This window comes from Nerophis lumbriciformis, linkage group LG38 (assembly GCF_033978685.3).
Source record: "Nerophis lumbriciformis linkage group LG38, RoL_Nlum_v2.1, whole genome shotgun sequence".
In the NCBI taxonomy this organism is placed as follows: domain Eukaryota; kingdom Metazoa; phylum Chordata; class Actinopteri; order Syngnathiformes; family Syngnathidae; genus Nerophis; species Nerophis lumbriciformis.
The window spans coordinates 17,102,273-17,126,971 of NC_084585.2; the positions used below are offsets into that span (position 1 = coordinate 17,102,273).

The 24,699-nt window shown below is 38.7% G+C and overlaps 1 protein-coding gene across 1 annotated transcript in view; it reads left to right on the forward strand.

The window, feature by feature from the left end:
- The first annotated feature begins 1,779 nt into the window (after window positions 1-1,779).
- Window positions 1,780-24,699, forward strand: part of LOC133578208 (uncharacterized) — a 40,249-nt gene continuing 17,329 nt past the window's right edge. Inside the window, exons 1-41 of the mRNA XM_061932440.2 lie at window positions 1,780-1,850; window positions 1,969-2,010; window positions 2,080-2,290; window positions 2,987-3,130; window positions 3,203-3,359; window positions 3,461-3,488; window positions 3,849-3,960; window positions 4,064-4,156; window positions 4,233-4,296; window positions 4,369-4,467; window positions 4,548-4,651; window positions 4,798-4,936; window positions 5,177-5,295; window positions 5,371-5,520; window positions 5,599-5,769; window positions 5,838-6,144; window positions 6,347-6,414; window positions 6,499-6,586; window positions 6,685-6,802; window positions 7,745-7,868; window positions 8,021-8,157; window positions 8,235-8,490; window positions 8,568-8,810; window positions 8,895-9,071; window positions 9,147-9,292; window positions 9,377-9,467; window positions 9,554-9,943; window positions 10,031-10,157; window positions 10,521-10,639; window positions 10,717-10,913; window positions 11,015-11,198; window positions 11,275-11,440; window positions 11,523-11,647; window positions 11,719-12,027; window positions 12,118-12,321; window positions 12,403-12,528; window positions 17,871-18,041; window positions 18,731-18,835; window positions 19,114-19,209; window positions 19,480-19,611; window positions 19,694-19,713. Coding sequence (XP_061788424.2) covers window positions 2,087-2,290; window positions 2,987-3,130; window positions 3,203-3,359; window positions 3,461-3,488; window positions 3,849-3,960; window positions 4,064-4,156; window positions 4,233-4,296; window positions 4,369-4,467; window positions 4,548-4,651; window positions 4,798-4,936; window positions 5,177-5,295; window positions 5,371-5,520; window positions 5,599-5,769; window positions 5,838-6,144; window positions 6,347-6,414; window positions 6,499-6,586; window positions 6,685-6,802; window positions 7,745-7,868; window positions 8,021-8,157; window positions 8,235-8,490; window positions 8,568-8,810; window positions 8,895-9,071; window positions 9,147-9,292; window positions 9,377-9,467; window positions 9,554-9,943; window positions 10,031-10,157; window positions 10,521-10,639; window positions 10,717-10,913; window positions 11,015-11,198; window positions 11,275-11,440; window positions 11,523-11,647; window positions 11,719-12,027; window positions 12,118-12,321; window positions 12,403-12,528; window positions 17,871-18,041; window positions 18,731-18,835; window positions 19,114-19,209; window positions 19,480-19,611; window positions 19,694-19,713 — 5,810 coding nt within the window. The 5' untranslated portion in view covers window positions 1,780-1,850; window positions 1,969-2,010; window positions 2,080-2,086. The remainder of the gene's footprint in view (window positions 1,851-1,968; window positions 2,011-2,079; window positions 2,291-2,986; window positions 3,131-3,202; window positions 3,360-3,460; window positions 3,489-3,848; window positions 3,961-4,063; window positions 4,157-4,232; window positions 4,297-4,368; window positions 4,468-4,547; window positions 4,652-4,797; window positions 4,937-5,176; window positions 5,296-5,370; window positions 5,521-5,598; window positions 5,770-5,837; window positions 6,145-6,346; window positions 6,415-6,498; window positions 6,587-6,684; window positions 6,803-7,744; window positions 7,869-8,020; window positions 8,158-8,234; window positions 8,491-8,567; window positions 8,811-8,894; window positions 9,072-9,146; window positions 9,293-9,376; window positions 9,468-9,553; window positions 9,944-10,030; window positions 10,158-10,520; window positions 10,640-10,716; window positions 10,914-11,014; window positions 11,199-11,274; window positions 11,441-11,522; window positions 11,648-11,718; window positions 12,028-12,117; window positions 12,322-12,402; window positions 12,529-17,870; window positions 18,042-18,730; window positions 18,836-19,113; window positions 19,210-19,479; window positions 19,612-19,693; window positions 19,714-24,699) is intronic.

A 24,699-nucleotide genomic window follows, 5' to 3' on the forward strand; every position in this document is an offset into this window, starting at 1 on the left:
GCAGCTGGACTCCCCCTCTTCACTATAATTCTTAATTGGGCAAATGCAGTGGACATTTGATTTTTGTTTATTTAATTTGTCAGAATTACAAAATCAATTTTCTACCGCTTGTCCCTTTCGGGGTCGCGGGGGGTGCTGGAGCCTATCTCAGCTGCATTTGGGCGGTAGGCGGGGTACACCCTGGACAAGTCGCCACCTTAGGGGGAACATAGCTCTCTCAATACAACAAGAGCACTCTGCTGTTTTTAGTCTCTTCCAAGTTTTTTTAACTGAGCTTGCCGCCAGTTGAATAGCCCTCCACTACAGTACGTGTGTGCGTGTGTGAGGGAGTTATTTCTATGACTGCGGAAGGAATGGGGCATAGTTTAGAAACAACAAAACCGGTTCAAGCATCATTTGGTGCATGACTTTGGGAAGGAAATGGGATTTGGTCAATATTAAAGCAAACTATGTAATATCCAAAGCACTGTTACAGTATATTAATTACCGACAGTTGCATGACAAGTACGTAGCTAGTAGGAATACGTTACCTTGGATTAATGTTGTGAAGATAAACGTTCATATTTTCTGAAAATCTTCAACACCATCGCCTGTTTCATGTCCCCTTTTTGTTGTACTTTCTCCTAATAAATGAAAACATTTATTGTAGACAAACAGTAAAATCTACAAAGATATGCATTCATTACATTCATTGCAAGGGAATAATAGCTGATTCTTGATTATTGATACAATATACACTCTCATCCAGTGCAACATATAGTACACCTGTACTATCACAAGCGGTAGAAATGGATGGATGGATGGATGATAGAGCAAACTACAATCAAAAACAGCAGCTTTTTGTTGAATGAATATGATAAAAATTTAGCATTATAACGGTCTCTGGCTAACGTAACAGCATTCACCTTGTTTTGTAGCATCCCATGGAAAAGCTGATGAGTAACATGTTGGGTCTCATGAAGTACAGACCGAGGAAGACACAACGTAGATAACCTGGTCCAAGAATAGGAAGCTTCAGACTGGCTATTTTTCCCAAGGGGTCTTCAACAGCGAGTGCTGAAATACAACTGAAGCATGATTAACAGAAGCCCTCGATGAATTTGTAAACAATTGAAAGAGTACACTTGGGCATTGGTATACTCTGAACACTATTTGCGTTAAGTCCTAATAAGACCGTAGGGCAAGACCCAGACATATAGAATATCAACATTTATTGCAACCTAATCGCAACACATGGGAATATTCTTACTGCCTTTTCGGTGTCATCTTTCTGTGGTAGAGAAAGCACAACAGCATAATGGACCATAATGGGATCTTAAATTAGCTTCAACTTGGCTGCTCTGTGCAGATGTCTGAAACAATGTCACTGCCAAATGTCTGTGTGATGACATCGCACACTTTCATTTGTCTTACCAAATGAACAATACAAACATTAAAAAACAAAAGCTCTTGTGTGTGCTTCCAAACAGATTTCAAGGAATAACTTAACATGTGCTTAGTTTTTATACTTTGCCATTGTATCGAAAATGTCAAGGTTTATTTCAAAATATTCAACTTGTTAACCAAAAGCATTCTTAAGTAAGGACAATTTTAGAATACACAGTTCTAAGTCAACTCCTGCATGGCGGATGATTTGCGGACAGGAATGTTTAGATTTGTTTTTGTTTCCCCACCTCATCGCGGCAGCAGTTGTGATGATGAGCAGGGGAAGCTATTTGATACCATTCTTCCAAGACAAGCTCATTGACCTAAACAGGAGAGCTGCTCCTCCTTGGTGGCCGGAGATAACGGTATAAAAGTCCAACTCGCAGCCTTCTCCAAAGCTTTGGACTGATAGGCTGCCAACCAAGGTGAGTCTTCCTATTCTTCTTTTACAATTCATTTTGACTGGTTTATTTCTCATCAACATACATCTATGTGACCATTGTAAGTCTTACACTTTTGTGTAATTTCATCTGCTTTTTTTAGTATCTACACCACACAGCAGCTGTATCACTGTGCAAGAAAAAGGTACGTTTGAATACAAAATAAAACTGTATTAACATGAGCTATACACACATTTTCATTTGCTTCTCAAAGCGACGCCATGTCTGGGGACCCGGAAATGGAGTGTTTTGGTCCGGCGGCGGTTTTCCTCCGAAAGCCAGAAAGAGAGAGACTTGAGGCTCAAAACACTCCTTTCGACGCCAAGACCGCGTACTTTGTGTCTGAGGCCACAGAGATGTATGTAAAAGGAAAACTAGCGAAGAAGGAGGGCGGAAAAGCCTCTGTTGAAGTCAAGGGTGGCAAGGTAAAACGAGATTGATTCAAATAAAGTAATTGCTTTAAAACTGCTAGAGTAGCTCAGCTTCTACTAAAATGTAAAAAAAAAAAAAAAAGGGGTCAAAAAATTACTTGTGAGTTTGTGTTTGACTAAACAAGCGCTAAAATGCTTTTGTTCATAGTTAGCCACTTTCTTGATTTTCTTCTCATTGATTGTGGTAGATTCACAGTCCATTAAAAAATGTTGAAGTTGAGCGTCATAGAGTGGGTTGTTCCACTGCTGTCGTTGGGTAAATTCTCGGCTTTGTCTCGCCCATCTGATGCCGAGAGTTTCTGGAAGTGAATGGAAAGTGGCCTTGGCCACGGCTGGTCTGGATGCTCAACTTCTGCATGATTATTGGATGATCTGCCTGTGGCTGAATTTTTGATTGACAGCTAAATGAGCGAATCAGTGATCTTGAAATAAAAACCACTGCCAGAGCATTTTTCAAGTTTCATTCCATTGTTCCTAATTGATATGGATAATTTTACAATCCTCTAAGGGAACTTTTCTTTGTAAAATCTAGCATCTTTATATCTTTTATTTGGTATTGGAGACTGTATTTGTGTTTAGAGAATAGCTGAAAATGACTTTACCCTACTTGAAAGATTAGCAGCCGCCACTGATATTCTTGTGTTAAATTGATTCTAGTCATGCCGGCTAATCTTTTTTGTTTTGATACAGACTCTGACTGTCAAAGATGATGAAATATTCCCCATGAATCCACCAAAGTTTGACAAGATTGAAGACATGGCCATGATGACCCACCTCAGCGAGCCCGCTGTGCTGTATAACCTCAAAGAGCGCTACGCAGCATGGATGATCTACGTGAGTCCTGTTCTAACAAGACAGTAGTGTTCACAAACTATAAGTCAAACATCGCATTGCGTGCTTTTCCAGACCTACTCTGGGTTGTTTTGCGTCACTGTGAACCCTTACAAGTGGCTCCCAGTGTACGACGCAAAGGTTGTATCGGGATATAGAGGCAAAAAGAGGATTGAGGCACCACCCCACATATTCTCCATCTCTGACAACGCCTATCAGTTCATGCTCCAAGGTATCATCATTAAGTATCTTTTCAACTACAATATATAGTATGTCACTTTTTCCCTGGCAAACACTGGACAATCAAGCAAACCATATTATATTTCCCCACAGATCGTGAGAACCAGTCCATCCTGATTACGTAAGTGACTTTCATCAATTAATTTATTCGTTTACAGTATACAGACAAAAGTATTAGGACAGCTTCTGGAGTGAAAAATGCTTGTTTGTTCAACCAGACATCCCAGGTCAATGCAGGACTGCAGGAACTCAAATACACTGTATTTCTAATTATGTACAATGTTTTTTTTCCTGTATGTTTTACAATCTTCTTAATCTGTCTTTATTTAAGGAAAGAAAACTAGCAAAGTAAAAATGTCATTACTCAGCATTATTACTGTCTCTCTACTGTGTACAAGACTAATAAACATATTGATTATTCAATTATATATATTTGTCCATATTGAACATACATGACATTTGAAAATCATATTTGCCAAAGCGGAGAATCCGGAGCAGGAAAGACTGTGAACACCAAACGTGTCATCCAGTACTTTGCGACAATCGCAGTGGCTGGAGGAAAGAAAGCAGAACAATCTGCCAGCAAAATGAAGGTGAGATCAAATATAGCAAAAGTCATATGTTTGAGTTAAAAAAAATATTACTTAATACTATACAAAGTTGTGTCACAAAAGTCAAATTGTTGTCTTTTTGAAGGGATCGCTGGAGGATCAAATCATTGCAGCCAATCCCCTATTGGAGTCTTATGGTAATGCCAAGACCGTGAGGAATGACAACTCCTCCCGCTTTGTAAGTGTCCTTCTATCTATGTTCTTAAACAAGGATTGTGAGAGCTTTTAAAACAACTCCCTTGCCTTTTGAATAGGGTAAATTCATCAGAATCCATTTTGGCACGACGGGAAAGCTGGCTTCAGCAGATATTGAAACTTGTAAGACAAGATATGATGAACCCACACTTTGGTTTTGTGTTTTTTTCTAAATTTTTTCGGTTTGATCCACAGATCTGCTGGAGAAGTCACGTGTGACCTTCCAGCTCTCTGCTGAGAGGAGCTACCACATCTTTTATCAGCTTGCGACAGGCCACAAGCCTGAGTTGTTAGGTTTGTGGCTGTTTTTCTCATAAACTGTTTGTTGCATATATGTTTTCGTTGGGTTTACATCGAATTATTACAATTTCCAGAGGCTCTACTCATCACCACCAATCCTTATGACTATCCCATGATTAGTCAGGGAGAAATTGTTGTCAAGAGCATCAATGATGTTGAGGAGTTCATCGCCACTGATGTAAGCATTAGTATACCACATTTCAGACATCTACAAGGTTTTCAAAAACTTTTTGATACTCTCTAATCTTCCAAAAAGTCAACTACAGTACTGCCTTATCCTCTTGAAGGGATCCTACATGACATGAGTTTTTGTCTCTGCTGTAGAGTGCCATTGACATATTGGGCTTTACTGCAGAAGAAAAGCTGGGCATTTACAAGTTAACTGGAGCCGTGATGCATCATGGCAACATGAAGTTCAAGCAGAAACAAAGAGAAGAACAAGCTGAGCCTGATGGCACTGAGGGTATTACTTCTTTGTGAACAGTGTGCTTTATCTCACTGTATACATCTGTTAATATTCTTATGTTCAGTTGCATTGTGAAATAGTGCATGTTGATGGTATTACAAGGCTATGTGATTCACAGCAGATGGGCATAGTCTGCCCAGCTGTAATGTATGGCATCCATACAAATATTACCAGCAGTATGTAGGGGAACCTGAGGCGCATGTCATGGTAATCTTCTGTGGTATATGCTTTCATCAGTGGCTGATAAAATTGCCTACCTCATGGGCCTCAACTCAGCCGATATGCTTAAGGCTATGTGTTATCCAAGAGTCAAGGTGGGCAATGAAATGGTGGTTAAAGGTCAAACTGTTTCCCAGGTAATATACACAGAGTCATGAGCACAATATATGAATCTATGTTTGGCTTGTAAAATTCTATGTGTTATCCTGTAGGTTCACAACGCTGTCATGGCCCTCACCAAATCCGTCTATGAAAAAATGTTCTTCTGGATGGTCGTCCGAATTAATGAGATGTTGGACACCAAACAGCCTAGAAACCACTTTATTGGTGTGCTGGATATTGCTGGATTTGAGATTTTTGATGTGAGTTAAAGCCACGTAGTGAATGTTACTGTAAAGTGAGCGGGATACATTCATCTTGCATCTCTCTTGCCGCTACAGTTCAACAGCTTGGAGCAGCTCTGCATCAACTTCACCAATGAGAAACTGCAACAGTTTTTCAACCACCACATGTTTGTCCTGGAGCAAGAAGAGTACAAGAAAGAAGGAATTGAATGGGAGTTCATTGACTTCGGCATGGACTTGGCTGCCTGCATTGAGCTTATTGAGAAGGTATACAAGAAAACCTTGTCAAATTTAGATAACACAATAAATAATATAATGCTGACATGTCATTACAGCCAATGGGCATCTTCTCCATCCTTGAAGAGGAGTGTATGTTCCCCAAAGCGACGGACATAACCTTCAAGAACAAACTGTATGACCAACATATTGGCAAAAGTGCCCCCTTCCAGAAGCCAAAGCCAGCCAAAGGCAAAGCTGAGGCTCACTTTGCCCTTGTACACTACGCTGGAACCGTTGACTACAATGTCAATGGCTGGCTGGACAAGAACAAGGACCCCCTGAATGACTCAGTTGTGCAGCTCTACCAGAAGTCCTCAGTCAAGCTGCTGGCCTTGCTGTTTGTATCTCATTCATCTGGAGATGGTACGGATTACTCGTGATACAAGAGTCACATGGTAGTTGTTTGTACTGTCAATCTAGTCACATTCAACATTTTTAGATATGCAAGACATTTTCAGAAGAGATTATAGTGTAAATGTTCAATGACATCTAAATAATCAAAACGTGATCAGATGGAAAAAAGTCAATGAAATAAAATAAAAAATATATCCTTAATCTGTTACAGATCCAAAAGCAAAGAAAGGTGGCAAAAAGAAGGGTGGTTCATTCCAGACTGTGTCAGCTCTCTTTAGGGTAATAGAAAAAAACAACCTTACACTGTGACATTTGATCACAATAGCATTCAAATATTACAACATTCATGCCTTACAATTTCAGGAAAACCTGGGAAAGCTGATGACCAACCTTAGGAGCACCCACCCACATTTTGTGCGCTGTTTGATTCCAAATGAGACAAAAACGCCAGGTCGGTTGACACTTCTGCCATTACACTTGAGTCAAAACACAGCTTTGTAATAGCTACTTGTTCAAGGAGCTTCACATTGATCACGTTTACTGGTGTAGGTCTGATGGAGAACCACCTGGTCATCCACCAACTGCGTTGTAACGGTGTGCTGGAAGGCATCAGGATCTGCAGGAAAGGTTTCCCCAGCAGAATCCTCTATGCTGACTTCAAGCAAAGGTAGTTTGTTCTCCTACCACAATAAACAATTATGCTAATTGCTCATTATATTGTGCAGAGGTAACTGATGTTGCAGTGAGTGACAACAGTGGCGTGTCCAGATTTTTCTTTTTTAGAGGTGGCACAGGGGGGCACCTAGTTCTGCAGGGGTGGCACCCACAAAACCGTCAGTGTACTCCAGGAGCAGCTATCTATATATTATAGGAACCTACCACCACCAAGTATGGATATAATTTTTTTGTAAGACAATTGCTGACCTTAAATAATAAAGATGCTGCCGAGTACTGAACCCACGTCATGGGGCATAAAAGGCAATTGTGTGGCTTATTACATCACCAGAGAATTATTATAAAGTTAATTAAATTACTATATATATTTTTTGTTCCAATTTTGTGTTATTCATGCTGCTCGCAGAGCAGTAAACGGCTTGGATTAAGTTTGCTGTCAAATTTAATATCATGCTCTGTTATTATTTTGTTCTGTTGGCAATTTAACAAATATATTGTTATACTCTATCCAGATTCCAAACAGACTGCAACACTCAAAAGCCCACATTTTTAATGGAGTTTCGGAGTTCATAAATTGTCAAATCTCCTTGCAAAATCTGAACTGCGCCCCGAAGCGGTTTGGTGGTACGGCTGGGTAACAAGGCTTTTCACGTCATAATTTCCGGCTCCTACCCTACATGAAGCTTTGCGGAAATGCCCCCTTCATTACTCGACACACACCAAGAAGGCTCAGCACATTTCTCCACATCACAAGATTAAGAACACTACCACCACCCACAGAATATAAGCGCATCACTGTCCTACTACTTTCGTATGCTTCAAATTGCTCAACCTCTGAGTGGGGTGGCCTATCGGATTCTCGTGGTGGCATGTGCCACCCCAGGCCAGCCCCTTGACACGCCACTGAGTGAAAATGTCCTTTATATTCTTTCAGATACAAAGTATTGAACGCTAGCGTCATTCCAGAGGGGCACTTCATTGACAATAAAAAGGCTTCAGAGAAACTCTTGAGCTCAATTGATGTTGACCAGAGTCAGTACAAGTTTGGACACACAAAGGTAATTTGTTTGCCTGGAGTTAATAGATGTGGGAAAAGTTACAGCACAGATTTGTACATACCAAGGTCAGCTGTGCTTGCTTGTGTTGAAATAATATTAATCGACTACTGTACTTTGCGACTGTTTGGATCACTTTGGCATTCATTCATCAGGTGTTCTTCAAAGCTGGACTTCTTGGTACACTGGAGGAGATGAGAGATGAGAAACTGGTTGAATTGGTGACTATGACTCAGGCTCTCTGCAGAGGTTACGTCATGAGGAAGGAGTTTGTCAAAATGATGGAGAGGAGGTACATAACCGCCACAAAGCTTGAAAGGGATTTGCATATGGCCCAAACTTTTCTAACCCTTCTGTTTTAAATGCTAGGGAGGCCATTTACTCCATCCAATACAACATACGCTCATTCATGAATGTCAAAACATGGCCATGGATGAAACTGTACTTCAAGATCAAGCCTCTGCTAAAGAGTGCAGAGACCGAAAAGGAGATGGCCCAAATGAAAGTAGACTTTGAAAAAACCAAGGAGGATCTCAGCAAGGCTTTAGCCAAGAAGAAGGAACTAGAGGAGAAGATGGTTTCTCTTCTGCAGGAGAAGAATGACTTGCAGCTGCAGATTCAGTCTGTAAGTTAAACAGAAATACATATTATTTAACATGACAATGATTTGTTTGTTAAAACTATACATCATTGTTACTCCAGGAGGGTGAAACCCTTGCTGATGCTGAGGAAAGGTGTGAGGGGCTCATCAAAGCCAAAATCCAGTTGGAGGCTAAAGTCAAGGAGGTGTCTGAGAGGCTGGAGGATGAGGAGGAGGTGAACGGTGAGTTGACAGCCAAGAAGAGGAAGCTGGAGGATGAGTGCTCTGAGTTGAAGAAAGACATCGATGACATGGAGCTTACCCTGGCTAAAGTAGAGAAGGAGAAACATGCCACTGAGAACAAGGTTGGTGTAAAATACAAAAGAGCTTAGACGACATAATCTTCTAAATAACTAAAACCCTTTAAAATACTTCTGGGCCTTGCATAGGTTAAAAACCTGGTTGAGGAGATGGCCTCTCAAGATGAGACCATTGCCAAGTTGTCTAAAGAGAAGAAATCCCTCCAAGAGGCTCACCAGCAGACATTGGATGATCTTCAAGCAGAGGAAGACAAAGTCAACACTCTGACCAAGGCCAAGATCAAGTTGGAACAGCAAGTGGATGATGTATGTCATAACAGATCGGCATTATCCTCCTTGTGTAAATAAAAAAAAGACCAACACGTTCTTTGTTAAAATCAGCTTGAAGGATCCCTGGAGCAAGAAAAGAAGCTACGCATGGATCTTGAGCGATCAAAAAGGAAGCTGGAAGGAGATTTGAAGCTGGCCCATGAATCCATAATGGATCTAGAAAATGACAAACAACAATCTGATGAGAAAATCAAGAAGTATGTAAAGTTACTGCTTAATCTACTACATTCATGTTTCCTTCAGGGTATCGCATTCATATTCTTTATGTTTTTTTTTACAAGGAGGGACTTTGAGATAAGCCAGCTTCTTGGCAGAATCGAAGATGAACAAATAGTTGGGATTCAACTTCATAAGAAAATAAAAGAATTGCAAGTAATGTTACCCTCATTCATTTGAAACTATATGACACCTTAATAGTGAATTATTTATTCAGAACTATGTGTGAAATACAATAACAGGCTCGTATTGAGGAGTTGGAGGAAGAGATTGAAGCTGAGCGTGCTGCTCGAGCCAAGGTGGAGAAGCAGAGGTCTGACCTTGCCAGGGAACTAGAGGAGATCAGTGAGCGTCTCGAAGAGGCTGGCGGGGCCACATCCGTTCAGATCGAGATGAACAAAAAGCGCGAAGCTGAATTCCAGAAGATGCGTCGTGACCTGGAAGAGTCCACCTTGCAACATGAGGCCACTTCTGCAGCTCTCCGCAAGAAGCAGGCTGACAGCGTGGCAGAACTTGGGGAGCAGATAGACAACCTTCAGCGTGTCAAGCAGAAGCTGGAGAAGGAGAAGAGTGAATACAAGATGGAGATTGATGACCTCAGCAGCAACATGGAAGCCATTGCCAAATCCAAAGTAAAGTTCACAATAAGCTCATTAGTGTGCATTATCAGTATTTAAAAGATCCTTGCTTATACATTATGTCCCCAATTCTTTTTGTAGGGAAACTTGGAGAAAATGTGTCGTTCACTGGAAGATCAACTAAGTGAATTCAAGTCCAAGAATGAAGAGCAAACGCGTCAGTTAAATGATATCAACATTCAAAGAGCAAGACTGACAACTGAAAATGGTGAGTTAACACCCATATAAGCAAAAAAAAATTGTGGACGGCGTGGCTCGGTTGGGCAAGAGGCATGTGCCAGCAACCTGAGGGTTCCTGATTCGATCCCCAGCTTCTACCATCCTAGTCACATCCGTTGTGTCCTTGAGCAAGACGCTTCACCCTTGCTCCCGATAGATCGTGGTTAGCGCCTTGCATGGCAGCTCCCGCCATCAGTGTGTGAATGTGTTTGAATGGGTGAATGTGGAAATAGTGTCAAAGCGCTTTGAGTGCTTTGAAGGTAGAAAAGCACCATACATGTATAACCCATTTACCATTAAATCACTACTTTAAAATGATCCTACAGATTTGTGGAATTATCTTTCCTTTCAGGGGAATTTGGTCGTCAGTTGGAAGAAAAGGAATCTCTGGTTTCCCAGCTTACAAGGGGCAAACAGGCATTTATTCATCAGATAGAAGAACTTAAAAGAAGTCTTGAAGAAGAAACAAAGGTACATTGTTGTGCTGTGGTCTTGTCACATAATGTCTACATCTATTACAAATGATTTTCCATGTTTGTTATTATAAGTCCAAGAACGCCCTGGCCCACGCTGTTCAGTCTTCTCGTCATGACTGTGACCTGCTCAGAGAGCAGTATGAAGAGGAACAGGAGGCCAAGGCTGAACTGCAGCGATCCATGTCCAAGGCCAACAGTGAGGTTGCTCAGTGGAGAACTAAATACGAAACTGATGCCATCCAGCGTACTGAAGAGCTTGAGGAGGCAAAGTAAGCCATGACACACAAATGACAACTTCATTTTGTTAAATCAAATATTCTTAATATAAAAAAGCTTTCCTATCATTAAAAGATTATATTTGTATTTGCAGGAAAAAGCTTGCCCAACGTCTCCAGGATGCAGAGGAGAGCATTGAGGCTGTGAACGCAAAGTGTGCTTCTCTGGAAAAGACCAAACAGAGGCTTCAGGCTGAAGTGGAAGATCTGATGATTGATGTGGAGAGAGCCAACGCTCTGGCTGCTAACCTTGACAAGAAGCAGAGAAACTTTGACAAGGTCAGCTTTTATTTTGTTGTAGAAATGCATACATTAATAGGAGGTGACTGAAGATGCTCATTTGTGATGTGTTCAGATTCTAGCTGAGTGGAAGCAGAAATATGAGGAGAGCCAAGCAGAGTTGGAAGGTGCGCTGAAAGAGTCCCGCTCACTCAGCACGGAAATGTTCAAACTGAAGAACTCCTATGAAGAAGCTCTAGACCACCTGGAGAACCTGAAGAGGGAGAACAAGAACCTGCAACGTAAGATGATCAATGTGTTTATTAATTTATAAGCACTGCTGCATTTGACGATACATGCAATGCATGTTACTTTTCTTAACAGAGGAAATCACAGATTTGACTGAGCACATTGGTGAGTCAGCAAAGACAATCCATGAGTTGGAAAAGGCCAAAAAGATTGCTGAGAGCGAGAAATACGAAATCCAAACAGCTCTTGAGGAAGCAGAGGTACTCAAAATGATATGTAAGCTTTAGCATAATCTTGACTGTCACAAACCTAAACTCCTCAAACACCATAGGCCACCTTGGAACACGAAGAATCAAAGATCATTCGCATTCAGCTTGAACTGACACAAGTCAAGAGTGAGATCGACAGAAAGCTTGCAGAGAAAGATGAGGAGATGGAGCAGATCAAGAGGAACAGTCTGCGTGTGATCGAGTCCATGCAGAGCACCCTGGATGCTGAGATCAGGAGTAGGAACGATGCCCTGAGAGTCAAGAAGAAGATGGAGGGAGACCTGAATGAGATGGAGATTCAGCTCAGCCATGCCAACCGACAGGCAGCTGAAGCCCAGAAACAACTGAGAAATGTTCAAGGACAACTAAAAGTACTTATATCATTTTTGAATTATTGTAGATGGGCTTAATATTGTGTATCCTGACTGCATGCACCTTGACTTAAATTACTGCTCCTTTAGGATGCTCAACTGCACCTTGATGAGTCTCTGAGGGCTTATGCAGACATGAAAGAGCAAGTTGCCATGGTGGAGCGCAGGAACAACCTGATGCTGGCTGAGATCGAGGAGCTGAGAGTTGCTCTAGAACAGACGGACAGGAGCCGCAAAGTGGCTGAACAGGAGCTGGTTGATGCCAGTGAGCGTGTTGGTCTGCTGCACTCGCAGGTACTCAATAATGTGTTACCTGCTACATACTTGTTCAAATGTTAAAAATGTTGAAAACTTATTTTTTCTTTTCTTTTCTAGAATACAAATCTTATAAACACAAAGAGGAAGCTGGAGGGAGACCTTGTCCAGATCCAGGGTGAAGTGGAGGATGCTGTTCAGGAAGCACGGAATGCTGAAGAAAAGGCCAAGAAAGCAATTACTGATGTGAGTACCACAATGATTCATGCCCTGGCACAATTTGAAGATAACACAATAAAATATTATAATTAGAGCTGTTAAGGTTAACGTGATAATAACTAATAGATCATTTAACGGTGCTAATTTTTTTGACTCGTGATTAACGCGAACACGTCCTAGTCTTAGTGTGGAAAAATGTAATGGCATTCTGGTACTGTTGAGCCTCAAGCGGGAAAATAGCGAGCAGAAATGGACAAATAAAATGGTACATTATGGAAATCCCATGTCCAAAGCCATGGCAAGTCGTTCTCCAGACAAAACAAGACTATTTTATCTTTGATCAACATCACTGGAACAAATGCGTGGTGGTACGCTTTGCCACTAGCAGAAAAAAACGAGCTTCACTTTTGTGTTTAGATCAAGTTTACTGCATTGATAAAATAAAATAACCATTGTTTCTGTAACTGGTTTAGTAAGATGGGGTAAAAGCTCAGCAGAAAAGAAAGAAAGAGGCAAGAGGGCGTCAGTAGGCAGGAAGAGTTTATATACTTTATTCTTGTCACATCGTCAAAACACCTACTCAAACCAATCACACACACTTCCGGCTGCACAATAATAACACTACACGTCACATCCTGTCTAACTACAGTAACAAATTGAAAATGTCTTGCATTACAATCATGCTTGTATGTTCGACAATCCACATTTTGTTTTGTTAATGTGTGAAACTGGTATCTTAACATGGTGTAGCTCATCTGAATGCAAGTGCTCCTACAGCAGGAATACAAATTCTGTATTCCTACAAAAGACAAACTCTGCAAGAAACCAATGCACTATTATCATTAAAAGCGTGTTTGCTGTTTAAAAAAACCATACATTTTAAAAACATCTCATTAAACAAATTGTCCATTGTTAAAAACTTGAGAATTATCTATCTAGGGCAAACCTGGGCAATTATTTTGACTCGGGGGCCACATTGAGAGAAATAAAAAGTGTCTGTTTATATATGTACATACATACATATACATATGTATATAAAAAATTGAAAACAATTATTATTTTTTTACTGAATGAGACACCCAGAATGTACATGAAAATAAAGAATGTGGGATTTACAATATTAACTATGAACGATAAATCACTGAATAATAATGACAAATTAAGGTCGCTCCTCTTTTACTTTTTAGACCAGCTGCTCGATTGATATATTGTCTTATATATATATTGTCACGCAACAAAAATGCAACAAACATGGCGCACTGTCGAAGAACAGGTCTCATTAGGTCTATTTCCATACACAGGCAGGTAAAAAACTACCGCTTTGGTCTACTGGCGCAGCTAAAATCAACCAAAACTGAAAACTCTTAAGCGGGGCTTTAAAGGGGTTATATTATGATTTTTTTCCCCTACATTTAAAACACTTTATTGTGGTCTACATAACATGTAATGGTGGTTCTTTGGTCAGCATTTTGCATAGATTATGTTTTACAGACGATGATGTGATGTCAAGCCGTTTTCTGACCATCTCCTTAGGATGCGCCGTTTGGTGGGCGGGTCTTATTTACATGGCTCCACTTCGACAGTGTCTTCTCCCTGTCATTTTTCGTTGTAGTTGTTAACGCTTCCATAGATATAAGTTAGAACTGTTTGCTACTTTGTATTAGAAATGGCAACAGCGGAGGATGAATGGCCAACAACATATGGATAGAGAAAAAAAAAGAGCTTATTTACTACGGTGCGGACTACAATGGCGGATGTGTGCAAATTTTTCAGGACTTTTGCAGATTCCAAATACACAACAGCGTGAACCAGTGTGGACGATAAGTTGGTTTTGCATAATAGGTCGAAACAAAACTCTAGATAATATGTCTTCTAACAGGTGCCATTTTGGGGTCCCTATACGTATACACACCATAATAATACACGTATGTTGAAGCACAGCTGACTATGGTAGTCATAATGCTAAGACAATCTATCAAGCGGTGTGGTTTATAGCTTATCAAAGTTTTACTAAAATGTTTGACAGATTTTTGAGCACCGTGTGTAATGTTCTATATTCTCAATTAAACATCAACGTTTTGGTCTTACCTGTGCTTGCTAGAGTCATTTATTGAACAAGCTTCAACCTGCAGTCCACGGTATCTCTTATGTGTGACTGCCATCTACTGGTCACACTTATCATTACACCAAATCAAATATCTTCGAGGTCAGCACAACCAGAAATAATTTATACACAAGGCGCACCCAGTTATTATGGAGGTTACTTTTCAACAAATTATGATGGCAATTAAATTGCTTTTTTAAAACTGTGTTTTAAAATGCAGTGTATAAAAATTCATTGTTGAAAAATTCAGTGTTGAAAAATTCAGTGTTTTAAAATTCAGTGTTTAAAAGTGTAATGTATAAATATTCAGGGTAAAAAAAAATCAGCGTTTCAAAATTTTGTGTATAAAAAGTCAGTGTAAAAAAATTCTGAGTTTAAAAATTCAGAGTAAAAAAAATTCTGTGTATAAAATGTCAGTGTTAAGTGCATTAAATACAGCAGTGGTTCTCAAATGGGGGTACACGTACCCTTGGGGGTACTTGAAGGCATGCCAAGGGGTACGTGAGATTTTTTTCAAATATTCTAAAAATAGCAACAATCCAAAAATCCTTTATAAATATAAATAAAAACCTATCTTTTTTTCCAAATAGTTCAAGAAAGACCACTACAAATGAGCAATATTTTGAACTTTTATACAATTTAATAAATCAGAAACTGGTGACATAGTGCTGTAATTAACTTCTTTATCTCTTTTTTTCAACCAAAAATGCCTTGCTCTGATTAGGGGGTACTTGAATTTAAAAAAAATTCACAGGGGGTACATCACTGAAAAAAGGTTGAGAACCACTGAAATACAGTGCTAAAAATTCAGAGCAGAAAAATGGACTGCTTCAAAAAGCAAGACTCACTTCCAGTAAATTAAGACTGAAGCAATCGATCCTGTCTTAGAACGAACCAATGTGGTGTCAAGTTTGAGGTCACGTGACACAAGTCTTGTAAAAAGGCATACAAAAGGCAGTTAACTGGGCTACATGGGCATCCATCTATCCATCCGTTTTCTACTGCTTGTCCCTCTCGGGGTCGCAGAGGTGCTGGTACACCCTGGACAGTTCGCCACCTCATCGCAGGGCCAACACAGATAGACAGACAACATTCACACTCACATTCACACACTAGGGCCAATTTTAGTGTTGCCAATCAACCTATCCCCAGGTGCATACAAAATAATTAATATTTAATTGCGGCCCGTTGGATGTTTTCAAATTATAGAAATAATTCAAATGGGTAATCTGCACTTTTGAGTGACAAACGGGTTACTATGGTAACTATAGGAACCTCTGCTTAATGCAGACCAGACACTAACAGAGTGAGGCGGAGTGGGCGTGGCTTGTTTACAGAGGAACAAGCCGGATACGCAAGTGTCAGATGGAGGCAGATTTCTACAACAAAGTTCTGCAGAAAAGTGATACTATATAGAATATGTAGAGGGTTTATTTACGCTTTACATTTATGTTTCGCCATGTTTTTTGCATCTTTGTTGCTCTTGCTCGATTATAAATGATGTCGATCAAGCAGGGCGTCTGGGAAGTAGAGGAGCAACGCTCATATATTCTCAATTATCAGTCTCATAGTTAATTTTGTAAGTCCCACATTCTGTATTTTCATGTACTGTACATTCTGAGTTTCTTCGTCAGTAAAAAAACTAAAATTTAATTTTGTTTTTGAGGTGGTTTGTTACAATGTTTTAGTATCATTTATTATACCATCGTTTTTCACTAATGCACAGCAACCTCCACTGTTTAAAGTGTTTGTAAAAAGGGATCCAAGCACATACAGCAGATTAAATGGCCTGTGGTGTGTAGTGCTGCCTCTTTTTAAGACCTGTGTCAAGTAACTTCAAACTTGACACTTCACTGAGACAGTAATTTACCGGAAGTGGGTCTTGCGTTTTCAAGCAGCCAATTTTTCTACACAGAATTTTTCTACACTGAATTCAGTGTAAAGTGGTGAACGGTAAACGGGTTGTACTTGTGTAGCGCTTTTCTACCTTCAAGGTACTCAAAGCGCTTTGACACTTTCCACATTGACACACAAATTTTTACATATTTTGATACACTTTTATACATTTTTAAAACACTGAATTTTGAAACACACGCATTTTGATCACAATTTTCTTTCAATGAAATTGTCAGTATAATTTAATATAAAAAAATTAAGTTCACAAAATTCAAACCCAAAAAATGTAGTTATATAAATTCAGTGTTAAAAAAGCTTTCGTAATAAAGACACAAATTAACTTCCATAGTTATTAGGCGCATTGTCGATTTTTGAAAATAAGGAATGGATTTGAAGTGCGTCTTACAGTTCGTAAAGTATGGTACTTTCTATAGTTTAAGACTTACAGTCATTTTAAAACAGCACTGTGCGTTACAATGCCGACTATAGTTTTGATGTTAAAGGTCTAAAAAGATTATTTGGTTAGATTATTATTATTATTTTTTTAATCTTAACAAGCTGTATTTTGCCCAGGTCTGGTCTATACCAAGGGTAGTATCAGTGTATGATCGATACTAGAGTGATAAGTCATGTTTTAGTTGTTTTTGTTCATGTTTAACAACTCAGGACACAGGACCGTTGTGGGACAGGTTAGTTTTACCCTACTGATGATGTGTTGAAGCAAGAATAATCGCCTGGACACAGGAGGACTTTACGGGGGCTTTAAATTAGTAGTTAAAAATGTACTGTTAATACATGTGATCGGTATCGGCCGATCTCACTAATAGTTGATCAGTATCGGAATTGGCAGCTTCAAACCGTGATCGGAACATCCCTAATAATAATAAGAAAATTTAATGAGTGCGACTCTCTTTGCTGGAAATGACAGAATACAGTGGTAAAAGAGTGCAAGGCATTATATTTATTATAATGTATATCTCCTACACTGTAAATGTATAGTTGATTGGAATGTTCTAGATTCTGCTACCATGTTACTAGGATCCTATAAGATCAGGGAAATGAATCATTTTTATATGTTAAAATTAATCACTAACTTCTTCCAGTCTTTTGTCACTTCCTTGTGTCATTTCCGCCCAGAAGTTACCCACTCAAAATAAATGTGTAAGTAATCATTTTTTGGGGCTTAGCTGTACATTAGATACAATATCTGCCAGAAATAAAGTCCACAGTAATCTGGAAAAAAAATATTCAGTAAAATTAATTAAATGCCCAGCACTACATGAATGTGAATATCATTGGCTCAGCACAGTGGTCCAGTACAATACCTAAACATCAATTCAAAACGTGCATGTTATTTGTCCATGTCTAGGCTGCCATGATGGCAGAGGAGCTAAAGAAGGAGCAGGACACCAGCGCTCACTTGGAGAGGATGAAGAAAAACCTAGAAGTGACAGTCAAAGACCTGCAGAACCGACTGGATGAGGCTGAGACTCTGGCTTTGAAGGGGGGCAAGAAGCAGCTTCAGAAACTGGAGGCTCGGGTAGGTTGCAAAAAGATCTACTGTAATTGATGTACTGTATTAAATAGAGCTGTCCTATTTTGGTCTGAAAGCATGAACTGATGAACCCTGCTCGAATGACATGCATAACGTCTTCTAAGACAACCGGCACACTGCAGCAATCGATTCTTTGACCTAAGCATCTATATTGTCTTATATTGCTACAAACAATACCAAGTAAAACTTCTGTTGATACTTTTGAAAAGCAAAAGCTTAACACACAACAAATCATGCACCATAGTTGCTTATATTTATATGTTTTACTAATCAGTAATGCAGGTACATAACACCTAGCCATCAAGTAAATATCTATATCTATAACTACTGTATATTTTCACTCCTTCTGATTTACTATACTTATCTTTTGGTTCTGTTGTGATGTTGACAAAACCGACATACCGATTACTACATTACTCCATCCATCCATCCATTTCCTACCGCTTGTCCCTCTCAGGGTCACTATAAACTTATAATGAAAGGCGTAAGAAAAAGTAAAAATGTTTCAGTATTTCTAAATACAAAGTGATCAATTCTTCTAACTGCTTCTCTCTCGCACGAATGTATCAAAATTATCCATATTTTAATATGAGACTTGATTCTACCACAAACAAAATGTTCCACTTGAACTATAGAAATATATTTTGCTGAAATGTAGACTTGTTGTCATGAAGGTTCGAGAGCTTGAGTCAGAGGTGGAGGCTGAGCAGAGAAGAGGCGCCGAAGCCATCAAGGGAGTCCGCAAGTATGAACGTCGAGTGAAGGAGCTCACTTATCAGGTAAAAATATGAAAAATATCTACTCATCTACTCCTAAAGTGCTCTTTGTAGATAATAATTTTCCCCTCTAGAGGGCAGCTTCGTCCTAATGATAAAAACACATGGATGCGACATGTGTAGCATGTACACAATATTAACCACACTGAATACTCTTTGCTGACCTCCAGTATTGCAGGGTCGGCCTCTGCAAGTGCATAATTCACTATTGGCGTCAAATCCATAGAGAAACCGCAGTTTAAATGTAGCCTTACATAGACTACACTGTCTACCACATACAGACGGAGGAGGACAAGAAGAATATTGTGAGACTCCAGGACCTTGTGGACAAGCTGCAGCTAAAAGTGAAAGCCTACAAGAGGCAATCAGAGGAATCTGTGAGTATTGTTGTCCCACATACAATACTCATGAAATGTTAAGGATAGTTGGCAAACTCAGTTAAGTTTCAGGATGAAGCTAAAATTGTTATACAACCTCAAAAACCTAAACTGTTCAATGTTTCACTACTTTTTGGACAACTTCCAAGTGTGAAGAAGTTACCCTTAAGGTTATGGTACATTTTAGCTTCATCCTGAAATCTCCCCCTAACGTATTGTGAGTAATGCATCTGCTGTACTTGAACTTGTACGTACTTGTGCACATGGCAGGAAGAGCAGGCCAATAGCCACCTGTCCAGGTACAGGAAGGTTCAACATGAGATGGAGGAAGCTCAGGAGAGAGCTGACATTGCTGAGTCTCAGGTCAACAAGCTGAGAGCCAAGAGCCGTGACATTGGCAGGGTATGTTTTTTTATTTAAACGAATGTCTGCATGGTGACTTTGACCTTTGAAATCTTATCATCTCTTCTGTGTTGCTTCAAAGGGAAAGGATGCCGAAGAATGAACAGCAGCCACAATAAGACACTCATGCAAGAAATCATAGAATATGATCTTTTTTGTTTGTAAGTGTCAATCAAAATAAATTGCCCAGCCATTGGATGACCTTTGTTTTGCTCGTTTGTTAATTGGAGACACACTTTCGGTGTTCATTGTAATTACCCCAAATATGATGTATTAGCCTCAATTCAAACAACACATCTAGTATATATCAAATGGCTTTGACAAGAACATAAGTTTCTATTTTTTCCCATTGTCTTATATTCCAAGTTTAGTGTCATTGATGCAAACCTGCAGATGGCGCCAAATGACTTGCAGCCATGTGACACAGAGGCAAACAACAGAGAAAGAGTTGTGATGCGAATATTAAAATAATGGTAATCAATAGTGATGGGTCAAACAATACTAAGGAATCGATGCGTTATGAAATACAAAGGGTGATACTGTGTCCTCCGATGTGTGTGTCACTTAAAATAAACGTGACTGACGGAATTGTCAGAAAAAAATCAAATTGCAATTCTTATTCCTTACGATTCTGCATAATTATTATTTTTTTAAATACGTTTTTCAGGCTATCACGCTAGGACTGGGTATTGCATTTGAACTGATACTATTTCTAAAACAGCGGTATTAAAAAAAATAGAAAACATGCACATTTTTGTAAAAAACACTAATGCTGTTTTTTTCCATGGAATTCTGCGACATTCAAGTTGAACAGACAAGCAATTGATATACTTCAATTATATAAAGTAAATGATAATTAAGTTATCCATTAAAAAATAAGTTTAAACCAAGACTTGTGTTTATTTGAGAATCTATTCTGAATCAAATCATTACCCCAAGAATTGCAATCAAATTGAATCGTGAGTTCACATCCCAAGTTACTGAAACAGCTGCTGCGTCGTTTGACAGTTAAGCACTAAACGTTGTTTACCAGAAAACGCTCCTTCAGGCTCTTGAATGATAGCTTGTACTGAAAGATGTTGGTGAAGCGACATGCCGCGTTTGACATGGACATTCATTACCACCATTGAGCTATATAGAACTGAGGAAAGGGAAACATTTTGAAATGTGGGAAAGTTTATGTTCTTTTCCTGTTTACTATTTGGCTCAGTGACCTCAGTTGCATGTTTTATATTTATTTCTGCACAGCTATTTGCTCGAAAAACGAAAATAATCGTATTTGTTAACTATCAATTTCATTTGCAGGTCAAATTTTGTGACTTTTTAAAATTCAGCATAAGGCGCCATTATGAAACAGCAACCGTGTCAGTACAGTTTACAGCAAGTCAGTGTGGCACACACTCACTGAGGCTGCATTTACCCATCACTAATAATCAATAAAGTCATGTCATTAAACCAGCAGCTAAGAATAGTATACCCTTGTTATTGTAATCCACCAGTTGTTATTTTATCTGATATAGAAAATATATATTTTTTTTAAATAAATTTTTTCTGACCAATATTTTTTCTAAATAACAAGTTTAAAAAAATCGTTGTTTGGTTGTCTTGTATTCTGGCCAATAATAGTAATTCCATCCATTCATCCATTTTCTACCGCTTGTCCCTTTCAATTATGTTTTTTTTTATTGTGAATATAACGTGTTTACTATTTAAATCAAAACCCCACATACATTGTACAGAGCTCTTCTAGCTCTATACATTGAACTACCTGTGACAAAAGAGCAATATTATCACCCTTACAGATATAAGGTGATTTATTTAGTGTCAAAGTGTCAGCTGCTGGAAATAAAATGGCGCGGTCAAGTTGTTGCCTGTTATCACGTGATCACGCCGTGCAGGTTAAGATAACTGCAAATCTTGGCGCTAATGTTACTGAGTGACCAAACACATGCTGCGTGTCAAGGTCCTGCAGCGATGAAAATAGACCTATTAGTGCATGGCTGCACTTGTTAACTTGATGTTACTCTTGATTACTTTTTGATCAGCTCACGATTCCAGTCTGATTCTTGGGATGATGATTTGATTCAGAATCTATTCTCGATTCATGTAAAATATTACTTGGTATGCAATTATAATAAAACATTTTCAAAACAGGTGACAGGTTACAAAAGGTCTTCTTGTCTGCTGACGTATGACTTATATGCACAACAACGTCTTTTTAAAAATGGATTTTTACAATTTTATATACAACAATCACAAAATGTTATTCAATAGATTACAAATCAATTCAGAAAACAATACTCAAATACTAAAAAACAAAACAAATTAATAACGCAACAGTATCAATAGTGATAACAATAATAATAATAATAATATAAATAATTACGGTTTAATGTTTTGAATCTAAAAATGTATTACTTATAAATATATAATAATATATAATATAATAAATATGTATTTTTTAATCGATTCTTGAAAATTATGAATGGAATTACAAAAGGAATAAATAAAAATCATTATTTGGAAGGTCATCCATTTTTTGGAGCATCCTTACTCTTTATTCTCATTGAAAAGAGAAGAACTGTATCAAAAAGTATTTTGATTCAATTAGTTCCATTAATTAGCCTGCGCAGGTGAAATAAATAAATATAAATGCTTCATTTTGGAGATGTATTATGTCTGAAGCAGGCCTCCTGGCTTAGCATATAATCCCTTTTATGAAACAAGAGCCGTCTCGTAGCGAATGCTGTTCCACAATAAGAGCCAAGGCCCTAAACAAATGTCTGAGCTCACGCTGATGAGAGCTCAAGGCTGCCAGCATTGCTGAGGAGACGTCTATATTTGTATTTCCTCCATATAAGCACTCCCTTTCGCGCCGCAAAAGGGATCCAGTGTCACATTTTTATTTAATATATTGGACTACTTTGTGGGGTGTGAAGTCCCCAAAGCCCCTCGACCCTTGCCTCGTATCTTTGTCACTCCAGTGTCATCTTTCAACAAGGAAAGAATGCAAACTACCCCAAGTCATATAAGAAGACACCCCTCCCCTGTCGCCCTAACAAACGCGCAACTTTTGTGGAGAAGGTCAAGCCGCCAGCCTGGGCTCGTCTTCGCTGTCAAGTCTGTCAGGACACACAACAAGGCCATCTACAGTAGAGAATGAGTTTAAAAATAAGTGCGCACCCTCGAGACAACGCAAGTGCCTTTTGTGAGAATCCGGGAGATGTGAAACTCAGCACCTGTTGACTGCACAATTAGGAAAAGTACAAAAGGCACTGCTAGGGAATCACAGAACAAATAAAAAAAACTATAGTTAGGGTCTGTGAAGCTATTTTATGTACTGCAGATAATCCAAATCATAAAAAAGTGTGGTGTAAATTAGGGCGATTATTTTGATAGTCGATTAGTCAGCGATTATCTTGACGATTACACGGATAATAAAGCGTACACATAACTAATGGCTCTAAATTTTCCATCGACTTCTAAATGCAGCTTAAGCTATTTTAGGCATGTGTAACAACAAAGACGACTAATCCATTCATAAATATTTACTGTGCTGCTCATTTTGCTGTTACAAACATTAAAATGACCATTAAAATGTTGTCCGTTTAAAAGAAAGGAAAGGCAAATTGCTAAAAAAAAATGTAACCTAGTTTTTTTTGTTAACAAAAACCCAGTTAAAATAGCAGAAATTAAAACAAACAACAAAACACAAAATCTAACATCCTCAAAAAGAAAAGAAGCATTTTGTGATGATGTTCAAAAAGCTCCACACTGGTATATTGACTATTGATTAACTCTTGGCAGTTTCATACCTGCCAACTTTTGAAATCAGAAAAACCTAGTAGCCAGGGTCCAGGGGCCGCAGGCCCCGGTAGGTCCAGGACAAAGTCCTGGTGGGGGGTTCCTTCGCCCCCCGACGCAAAATGATCATTAGCATTCAGACAGGTTAAAATGTTACTAAAACCATCACTTTTCTATCAGTCACAGTGACTTTTCAAAACAAAAATATTACAGCAAAAATCATATGGGTTGATTGACATGTTTATTCTGTAAGCTAACTTCAATAGTTTGAAATTATTTTGACAGTTAATGCCAGTTATCCTGTCAACCTTTCACAAGACTTCAATTTGTTAATTGAAAGTATAAACAGTATAAACACTTTTTACAGTAAACAAATAGTAAAACAGTACTAAACAATTCCATTAAAAAAAAAATTGGTGTCATTATTAACTTTCTGTCCAAGCTTGTATAATCTACTGCCTTGTTCAATTGTAAATATTCTGTGCCTAAAATTCACATTTCTATCACAATTATCATACTGTAAACATGGTAAGCTAACTTCATTAAAATTAATAGTCCTGTCAATAGCATGGAATTACAATTCAAATGTAGTTTTTTTGTAAGCCTTTCAAAAGAATTCAAAATATGAAAAATTAATGAAAATTAATTTAAGCCATCAGACACTTGAAAAGTGGCACATCACATCTCTAATGTAATCATTTTAACTTTTCAACAGAAATAGCACTGCAAAAATATTAAGGACATACTTCTGTATTTTGGTAGTTATGCTGTCAACATTTAACAAGATTTCTTCAACTTGGACTTGAAAGCATAAATAGTATAAACACTTTTAACAGTATAACAGTACTAAACAATTCCAATAGATAACATTGGTGTCATTACCTTTTTGTTTGCTCAATTATTGCCTCCGTAAATAAAACTTCGGCATTTATCACATCCAAAGAATCTGTTTGGGCGACGAAAAACGTTGAAAGTTTTCCACTTGTATAGCAACGGCATTAGACTTGTGTTTTTTTGTCCCAACGTGGTCTTTTACATCGCTAATTCCTCCGTGTCCGATCGAAAAATCTTGTCTGCACAAGGTGTAATTCGCGTAGTTTCCACCCTTTTTGGAACGGATAATTATTCCCGGATAGGCTTTTGAATATTCTTCACGGAATGACTGCAGTTTTCTTTTCGGTTTAAGACTCGTATGCGATTTTTCTCCGGCTGATTCCATGATCGTTCACTCGTTTGGAAACAATGGCCTTGTGCTTGGCAGCGGTGCTATAAATAGCCTCGCGC